The 10,193-nt window shown below is 38.9% G+C and overlaps 1 protein-coding gene across 2 annotated transcripts; it reads right to left on the bottom strand.

The window, feature by feature from the left end:
- Positions 1-4,553: 4,553 nt before the first annotated feature.
- Positions 4,554-9,314, bottom strand: CREBZF (CREB/ATF bZIP transcription factor). Of its 2 annotated transcripts, XM_068555727.1 has the most exons (4): positions 8,018-9,314; positions 7,729-7,806; positions 6,579-6,647; positions 4,554-4,820 (listed from the first exon to the last, which is right to left on the bottom strand). In XM_068555727.1, the coding sequence occupies exons 1-2, from the start codon at positions 9,073-9,075 to the stop codon at positions 7,791-7,793; spliced, it is 1,074 nt and encodes a 357-aa protein (XP_068411828.1). In that variant the 5' UTR covers positions 9,076-9,314; the 3' UTR covers positions 4,554-4,820; positions 6,579-6,647; positions 7,729-7,790. The 2 variants fall into 2 exon arrangements, with proteins under 2 accessions (XP_068411828.1, XP_068411829.1); XM_068555728.1 differs by lacking the exon at positions 4,554-4,820 and having other exon boundaries at positions 4,829-6,647; positions 7,729-9,314.
- Between the last annotated feature and the right edge of the window lie 879 nt (positions 9,315-10,193).

Raw genomic sequence — 10,193 nt, 5'->3', positions numbered from 1 at the left:
TCACATGAGGTACAATTCTGGGATCTACAACAAAAGGCTGAATACTTAAATTATTCAACACTACCCACTTAGACAAGAGCCTACTTCTCTAGTGTTCCCAATACCGTCTCTCCCACATTGCTTGCTCTACTCCTTTACATTAGGCAGTTTGGTCTGTAACACAGGGAAAAAAAACCACACAACAGTTTTCACTGAAAACCTCATAAAGAATCCAAACAGGAATGAAAATGGCAGGGGCCAGGGCGGGGAGTATCAATACACTACAGAAACGTTACACTTCATTTTCTCAATTCACTGTTTCCATAGGTATTATTCTTTCATAGAATCTTAGAACATATTTAAAAACATTCCTCACAGGGGGATCAATTCCCAGTATTCTTCAGAGATGATTATTCAGGCTCAGCTTGAGCTGTCCTAATGATAGTTACCTACTTCAAAAGTCATCTTATTTGTATCATTGGAAAGCTATACTCTTATAAGATTGAGGCAAATTCTATCATCTTTGAAGCTTTCATCTAGTGTGGTATAGTTCTTTAGAAGCACATAGACCTGAGCCATTTTTTTTGGCTGTATGATGATGCTAAGCAAGTTAACTGATCTCTCTGGCCCTCAGTTTCCTCATCAGTAACCTCACTCAAGATTGGTATCATATATGTAAGTTGACTTTAACGTAGCACCTGTCATCAGGCACTCAAATCTGAGGTAGCCATATTCTTCCTATTGTTTCTGATTTTGTTTTTTGAAATATCCTAGGTCTATTCCTCAGTTCCTAAGATAGATCATTTAAATTTTTGAAATGACCTATTGTGTTTCCCGTCCTAAAAGTTTTCATCTCAGTTCTTGAAACCATTTTCTCATGTAACAGCATCTGAATCAGCACTGGCCAACAAAACTTTGTGATGATGAGGAAATATTTTATATATGACTGATAATATGTTAGCACTAGCCATATGTGGCTACTGAGCACCCAAAATTTGACTAGTGCACCTGAATAACTGAATCTTTTAATTAATTTAAATTGTTTAGCCACATGTGGATAATAGCCTCAGTATTACACAATGCAGAGCTAGACCAACACTTTCTTATGAAACAAGCCAGTCATACCAAACAATATTTGTGTCATCCAAGACCACGTTCACAAGCATCTTAACTATTCTTTTCAAATATAGTGATATATCTGTTAAATAATCTTATGCTACTGATAATTATATGAAAGGATTTAGCCTGTCACCTAAAAAAGGCAGCTCTGAGAGTGGGACAGGCTTTCAGTGTCCCTTAAAGAAAGCAGTGCAGCCAAAGATTTAAAATTCAATTAATAAAATACAAGGGAATTCCCTGGCAGTCCAGTGGTTAGGACTCCACACTTTCACTGTTGAGGGCGCAGGTTCAATCCCTGGTCGGGGAACTAGGATCACGCAAGCCACGTGACGAGGTCAAACAAAAAAAAAAAACACCAAGTCAAAACCAAATAGAAACAGATTATAAAAAAAAATTCCCTATCAAACTAGGTTTAATAAAAAAAAAGATCCCAATTATCAGACAAAAGAATCTGTATTTTACTGTGGATATTCTCTGGGTTATAAAATTAAGGCTGATTTTTCTTTTCATTCTGATTCCTTTCTGGATAATCCCAGCTTTCTGAAATGAATATGCTTTACCTTTACAACTAGGAAAAACATATATAAAAGGCAAAAAAAAACCCAAAAAACTTTATTTTACAAGCTAAAATACCACAATAAAGTTGTCTGACCCAAAATTATACATTTTATGTGTGTGCTGTCATTTTTATTTAAAGTAGAGTTCTACTTATCACAGTAAAAAAAAAAAGAATTAAAATTCCTGACTTCAAAAATAAGAAACCCAAATTACTGAATTAGACTCCTTTAAAAACAATGGTGTAATGAACTTAGATAATTCAAAACCCACTGATATTACTAAATGGATAATTTAGCGCAAATTGTTTCCTTACTTATCCTTAAACACTCCCACAGTACTTACTCCCTAGCATACCACCATCTATAAACATACAAAAATTTACAATGGTTTCTGCAACCAAAAACGATTTCTAACATCTGTCCTCTACCATATTTTTCTTAAATCATCTTCCCAGTTAGTAGAAATGGGCAACATAAGCCAAAGAACATGTTACTTTAAACCTGTTGCTACAAATCTACTTTACCAAAATTTTTGGTCAGGGGGCAAATTTGTGTGAACCTGCTGTGATCTGCATTACAATTTAAGGAAACAGTCATTTTTAGCTAAGACCTAAAGAACACTGCCTTAGTCAGGAAAATAGTTTATTTCAATTCTGTCACAGTAAACAAACTATTTAAACCTGTCTTTCAAAATTTATTCTGTGTAGTTATTTGGCTTTAAAAAAGAAGGTTCATGTTATACTATACTTAAATTAAAAGATGTTAATTTGTAAACCCCAGACTATGGTACATTAGAAGCCAGAGGGATTTGACCTCAGTGGGTAAAAAGGAAACATACAGAATTTGATGGCACATTTTAAAGGAAGTTGGGCCACCAATAAAATTCAAATCCGTACATATTAACAGCTACACGAATGTTCAAAACTAGATTTTTAAATTAGATTAACTGAAAATTGAGCAAAAGATGAATTTCAACAAATTTTGGGTCAACAAAACTACAAAAAATTGGGAATTCCCTGGCAGTCCAGTGGTTAGGACTCCACACTTTCACTGCAAAGGGCCCAGGTTCACTCCCTGGTTCAGGAAGTAAGATCCCGCAAGCCATGTGGCATGGCCATAAAAAAACTACAAAAAATTATTAAAGCCCACTGTGACCTGGTTTCTTTTTAAAAAGTGGGAAAAACGGCTAACTAAGAAATCCTGAATGTACAAATTGGGGAAAGGTAAAAAACTAGGAATAAAAACACTATGAGTAACCAAAGCAATGAACAGGGCAACTTTCTTTTAACCTTTATCTTTAAAAAATATTTTTCCTCTAATAGTACATGATTTGTTGCTAACGATAAAGTAATTTACTTTCTGAATAAAATTTAAATTATCTCCAGTTTAATTTTTCTGCACTTTAAAACTGCATGTAAATGACCACTTGCAGTCTAGGTCAGAGCTCTGAGCTCAGTCTGGTATTATAAGACAATAGGGAGTGACTGGCAGAGAGAGTATTGAGGTATTCAAGTTCAAATATGTAAAAAAAACTGTGCTGGCCAAACAAACACTTTACAAGTTTCTAATGGAGGACCTCCCCTTTGTGATCCCTGGCTTAAATGGTAACTACCTGGTTTCTCAACAAAAATCAGTACAGTAAAATATAAAAATATAACCATTTGGGAAGGTCTCAAAACTTTGTATTGATAGCCTGGGGAAAAAAACTAAACACTTGAAAATATTTTACTACCTATTCAACCTTAAATAGTCATAAGATTGTTTAGCTTAAAAGCATACCTCCAAAATACTGAACTAGGTAATCACATACTTTAAAAGGTAATGACTCATTATCAGTGAATTATCCACTCTATTCTATCAAAGTAGTAGTTACAGTCACCAAGTAGTGTTGATGCCTACCTGATTTTGGTTACAATACAACCAGCTGTACTGTTCATACTGTAGGAGCATCCATCAATCACATAAGAATAAGCCACTGGGAATGCTCTTTGCTGCCTGGCATCAGAGACAGACACTGAATACACTTACATTACAAGAAACTGAGTGGATTTAATAAATTTTTTATATCACCATACAATAACCAAACTGTATAGTTATTATGATGAATCGTTCTGGAAAGAAAATAAGAGCCTATCTCCTACCCCCTCCCACTTCTATCATCTGCACACTTCCCAAGTGAGTCAGTAAGATAAAATGACTCAGTCTAGACCAGGTGAAAGAATGTATTAACATAATCCAACAAAAATGACATAAAACAACCAGAGTTTTGAGTGTTTTTTCACACTTGTAATGAACTGGAAAAATGTTTCAATTAAGTAAAACAACCACATTCCATGAAAAAAGCCACTCCCATCATCCAGAATACTAAAGCCCTTACATACTAGAGAAATTTTAATATAAAACAGTAGAAACTAGTATACCATTCATTAGAAACCTCAAAATATTTTTAATAAGTCCTCGGAGAAAGCTCAAGAAGCCAAAAACCTCAGAATCCACACATCTTGGCATTACCCTGAATCGCAATTAACTACCCACACATTTAATCATAATCAATTTTTCAAAGATATACAGACAAATCAATGCATCTATTTAAAAAGACTACTCTTTAAAGACTTTACATTAACTTTTATATTCTACTCAGCAACGTCTGTCTGTACTTCAGATTAGTTCTCATGTTCCAGGAAATAAATACAAACTCATGATATGCCTGTGATCACTGATGGCCTGTTTATGTAATTCTACTCCACTAAATCTAATTCCACAGAATGTGCGCTTGATTATGTAAAGAATCTAATATTCCTTGATGAAATACTATCATTCTCTTCTCCAATGGTTACAATTTTTAAAAGGTATGCAAAGAACTGAGTATCACTCCCATGAAAGACAAAAAAAGTATAATTTTGTTCCAAAATTAACTTTGTCTCATGTATTTCTATTAAGTCTTTCAAGGATTCCAGAGAATCTTTTCATATCTCCATTTCTGGAAAGTGAAATCTGGAAAGTGAAATCAGTATAGAAGTAATTTGGGAACTTGAAAATGGCATTCATTTTTTTCAGCAGATGCCAAATTTTTGACCGACATGGCTCCCACAATTACTTTGTTACCATCAGTCCAGTCAGTTAACAGGTTGTAGGAAAAGATTCGTTTTTGCAGACACTGCTAAGCTGTTTAAAGAGAAGAGAGAGAGATTAATTTAGTGATTATCAAATGCACAAATATTTAAAATATTTCGAACACTTTTTGTCGGATTATATCAGAGGTGTGACTACATTTTAACAAACGTGGACTTTTTAGTTAGGTTTGGTCAAGGAAGTGCAGAAACATTAAGTCAATATGATGTGTTAGTTCAATTAATGTATAAATTCCTGTCACCATCAGAAGACAAACATTAAAAGCTACATCTTTACTCTAGTACTTGCTGTATCATTTTGCCACAGAGGCACAATTAGGAAAAAAAAAAATTAAAAAAAAAAAGATTCCCCAAACACTAAATTGCTTTCATCCATTACAGTAAATAGAGCCAAACCTGAAAATTTCTAAATCCATATTATAGTCCAGAAATCTCCTTTATCCAACTACTAATCATTCAGAACACAATTTTCTAAAAATAGTAAGACAACAGGTTCATATTAATCATAACTTTTTTAATTAACAAGTAGTGAATAGGACACTTTAAGATATTGTTTACTACATACTGAAATAAACATATCTGTTGTTGTAAATTCAGAAACCCAAACATTTACAGTAAAACGTGTTTACACATAAATATGACCATATTTATTTAAAGCCCCGTTAGATAGGTCCTAAATACATGCAATACCATGTAAAAACAAGACCATGACGTTGATGCAAAAAATGACAAAATCACTAATTTACCAAAATTAGAAAAAAAAGAGAATGAAATGGAAACTAAGAAAAGACAGTTAAAACAGAAGCAACCTAACAAAGCAGCTTTTAAAATAGTCGATACTAATCTCCATTTTCAAAAGTTCTTAATCAAGTATTTCCAAAAACTGCCATTTATAAAATGACATTCTAAAAATCTGTACTTGGAATGTCAAAGCATCCCAATTCAGAAAGCTTTGACTGTTTCTCCCCAGCCCCAAACTTCAAATAATGCAGGAAAATCATTGACGTTAGGAAGAAAATATTCCAAGGGAATGGTATAATTTTTAGAAAAACGCACTTACTGCTTCCAGAACCTTTTAAGACCCACAGCATTAACAACAATCATTTTTCCTATTTTCATCCATTATTTTCTAATGTCATGTTAGAGATGAATAAATTCTTTGAGCCCATGACTGAAAGATCAACAAACCTGGTTTTATTATGACACCATATTTTTGTCATTGGTACTGCACAAAATTATATACAAAGAAATATATACAAAATGTTCAAGTATTAATTAACTTTCAATTCAAGGCTTCTATTTCAAAAAGCTACATTTAACATATTCCATAAAGATAGCACAAATTAGTCATTTCAAATAACTTTTCCAACTACTTTTGGTTTTTATATATATTTATATATATAATTCAGTAGGCACTAAAAATCCATGCAGCTGCATTGTGAGGGGCTTGCTCCTGCACTTAGGTATAAGCAGGTTCATCACTCCAGGTTGTGAGTTTGGCTACTATCCATTCATGCTCAAGTGCAGTAGATGATTTTACAAAATATGCTGTAATGCACTGGAAACCAGAGACCAAGTTAGGTCTCAAAAGTGTATTATCTAGCAACAAAACATTTACAGTTCTTCAAGAACAAGATTCCATTTTCATAACCAAATAACAACAAAATAAAACATTTTATATGTAAGATAACTTACATCTTTGGACTGCTGGAAAATACTTTTTAATTATGAACATTTTAAAATAAAAGCAGAAGCCCTGATATTACCTCTTTTTCCTCATTTCTTATACTACCTTTTAAAATAAAGCAGGAAATGTGGCCAGCAGCTGGTCCCGTCTCTTCTGCCCCAACAGCTGTATCCACTTTAGCACAAAGAAAAACAAGGATGCTAAATACGTATATACTTTATCAAACAGTGATGTTTCACAAAGAATTTCTTAATGTCTCTTACACTGAAAGACACTGTGACTCAATCTATACAACTGGACAATAGATAATAGAGTACTTCAAAGGAAGACTATGTCCCAACTTTGGAAAAAGTGTCAATCGTGTCATTAAGTCACTCAATTTTAAAACTTACTTTTAAATAGGACAAATATCCTTGAAATATGGAGAATAAGATTCTTTGTGAAGCCTCACTTTACACGTTTTCATTCACATTTCATAACCTTCAATATCTAATCATACATAAATTTAACCTAAAATTTTAATACAACAAAAATAAAGGTGTTCAACAATTTATTCATACTCAGTGATAGGGTAAATCACTGTGCTGGTCCTCAAAGAAACATTTCATTAACCATTCTTATTCTTCCTTTAAGTAACTAACACAGGAGTCTGATATGCATGTTAATTTCCAACTTCTCTAATGGTGAGATATAAAAATCTATTAATCTGAATAGATTGTATATCTAGATCTATGAAAACTAAAAGGCATTCTTGAATATTTAAGAGATTTCTGTCATCTCCGCAAAATAACTATCACATCTGTGTATGCCCCAAGTACTTATTGTCAACCTCTGAAAAGTTGCTCTAAAGTTGGAATTCCAATTTGCACCTTGTACAACTCGGAACTTCCATTCAACTTCACCTGTGTCACTTTCTCCAAACTGTATCTCTATTAGCAGCTTTCAGTGTACAGTTGGAACCGATGTCATCCAAGGCCATGTCCACACTGGGGACAGAAGAGCTAGGTACACGCAAGTCTGAACAAGGGGACACATTAACAGCTATTTCAACCAGAAGAAGCAACTTGAATACAATATTGACCAGCACAAGTCTGTTTCCAGGGTGGACAGGGCCCAAATTAGATTCCCCTCCCACCTTCCAAAAAAGAAAAGAAAAAAAAAATATATCACACACACACACACAAATTGAGATGTTGCCCATTAAAGTAGACTAAGCAGCAGAGCATGAGCGTTACGTGAAGAGATGGATCCTTACCAGGTTGTGAGGCGGGAACGACTGTTCTGTAACCCCTACAACGGAGCCTGGCAGGAAGGAAATCACCTAAAAAAGAAACTGTCAGAGAGATTTAATAGTGACATGTTATCATTAGGAGTTGGTTACAGTGTCACATTCATGCTTTTAGCTAAACACTTAAAGATTCAATATTACTTTTTTTTCCTCCTCTGAAATGTGTCCAGTGAAGATGTCCCACTAAGGTGTTTTACATGGTGTAAGGGAGTTGAAAGGGGTAAACGCGGATAAAGAGCAGATTACTTGACCCTACATTTTAAGAGAAGACGACGCCTTCCGGGCGCACGCCGAGCAGAACTCCACCGACACCTTATCCTTGTCCACATGAAGACACACTCCTCCGGCTGAGTCGTCCTCTTCCAGCAGGTCCTGCTGCTGCTTTCCCACGGGCAGAGCGTAGTCATGGTCACCGGCGGGCGAGTCTCTGAAGAGCGAGGTGGTCAGCCGCAGTCCCACGCCGCTCAGCCGGCTCAGCAAGCGAGCCAGTCCGGTCTCGTTGGCTAAGACGGCCCGTAGGTAGCGACTCTCCTCCTGCAGTGCTTGTACGCGCTTGCCCAGCTCCCGATTCTCGGCCCGCAGCTCCTGGTTCTCGGCTGCCAGACCCCGTACTCGACTCTCCAGCCCCATCACGTACTCCTTCTTCTTCAGGCGGTTGAGACGGGCAGCAGCCGCCGCCGCCTTCCGGGGACTCCTTGTCGCCGCCTGGTTGTTGTCGTTGCCGCTGCTGCCGCCGCCTCCTCCCGGGGACTTTCTCCGCCTCTTTTCGCCGCCGCCACTGTCACTGCCGCTGCTGCAGCCTCCGATGCCGTTTAACAGCCTCTGCAGCAGGTCAGAAAAGCGCTGCATCTCGGCAGCCGCGGCCTCGTCGTCGTCGTCCCCTCTCCACAGGCCGCCGCTATCCGAGCCTCCGCCGGACGAGGAGAGAGGCCCGGGCGAGTTGAGCCCGGGCTCCAGATGCCAGTCTGGTTGCCGGGGGTCCAGCAGATCCGCCAGTTCCAGGCCCGACAGAAAGTCCATATCTTCCGTCTCCTCCCCGGGGACGCTGGCGATAGCCTCCTCCTCCATCTCCTCGGGCGAGGGCGCGCGCGCGGCCACGACGCCGCGGCCCCCCCTCCCGGCGTCCGACTCGCCCTCGTCGCCGGGCGGCTGTTTGCGGCCGGGAGACCCGGCCGCCGCCGTCCCCTCGTCCTCCGCTGCCGCCCGGGTCAAATCCGGGGGCAGCGAGCAGGTCGCGACCGGCGCCGGGCTCTCGCTGCGGCTTGGGGAGTCGCTGCCCGAGGCCGCCAGCAGTTTGGTCAGGCTATGCCGCATGGGGCCCGACAGCGGGCCCACGTAGGCCCCGGCCCCTCAGACCGGGCCTCGCGGGTCCCAGGGACCCAGAGCGGGTAGCCGGGCAGCAGGCCAGAACGAAATGAAGAGGAAGGTCCGAGTAGCCTCCCGCCCCACTTGGCTGGTCGACCCCCCGCGCCGGGGCGGGGGGGGGGGGGGAGGGAAGGGAGATGGAAGCGGCGAGGCCCAACGATGACTCGACCGCGCCACCCAGACAACGGCCTGGCCGGAAGTCAGTCGATCTCGTTCCAGCCCCTCCCACCGCATTTCGCGCTCCACCAGGCTCTAGTATCGCGAGAGTTCGAATAAGGTCTGGAGCTGGAGGAGCTCAAGATCTCCAGTGACGTCGTAGTAACAGCGGCAAAAATAACAACAAACCTGGGATTTATTGAAAAAGTGGTCTACCCTCTCGGCCCTCACTTCTCAATACTCTGTATTCTAGCTTCCACCTCCAGTGAAGCCAGTCTCGCTCAGAATTGATCTTTAGATACCTAATTTATGAATAATCTTAGTTATCCTGGAATTTAAGACTGCTGATCAGATTCTTCTTGGAATTGCTCCTTTCCCCTTTCGCTATATCACAAGATCTTTTCACTCAAACACTTATAGAGTACTAGAAGAAAAAAGAGGTGAATAAGTCATTCATATGTAATTTAATTTTTCCAAGTTTTTATTATAAAAATTTCCAAATATACAGAATATGTGAAAGAATATTACAGTATCCACTCTAATTCAACAATAGTACCCAATACCCAGACTCAACAAGTCAACAATTAACATTTTGCCATATATGCTTTATCTGTACATAAATGTTTGTAAAACATTTTTTTTTGCAAAATCATCCCAAAGTTGCAGACAAGACACACCACCCAAACATGTTGCAGTATGCACCTCTAAAAAGAAGAACATTCTATTTCATAGTCATAATACTATTATCAGGTCTTGAGAAAATTAACAATCTTGCTAATATCTATTACCCATACCATATTCAAATTTGCTCAGCTTTCCTCAAAAATCATCTTTTAGGGAGCTTCCCTGGTGGCGCAGTGGTTGAAAATCTGCCTGCTAATGCAGGGGACACGGGTTCGAGCCCTGGTCTG

Source organism: Eschrichtius robustus, chromosome 11 (genome assembly GCF_028021215.1).
Source record: "Eschrichtius robustus isolate mEscRob2 chromosome 11, mEscRob2.pri, whole genome shotgun sequence".
In the NCBI taxonomy this organism is placed as follows: domain Eukaryota; kingdom Metazoa; phylum Chordata; class Mammalia; order Artiodactyla; family Eschrichtiidae; genus Eschrichtius; species Eschrichtius robustus.
The sequence above is the reverse complement of the archived record's forward strand: the minus strand, read 5'-3'. Positions and strand labels throughout refer to the sequence as shown.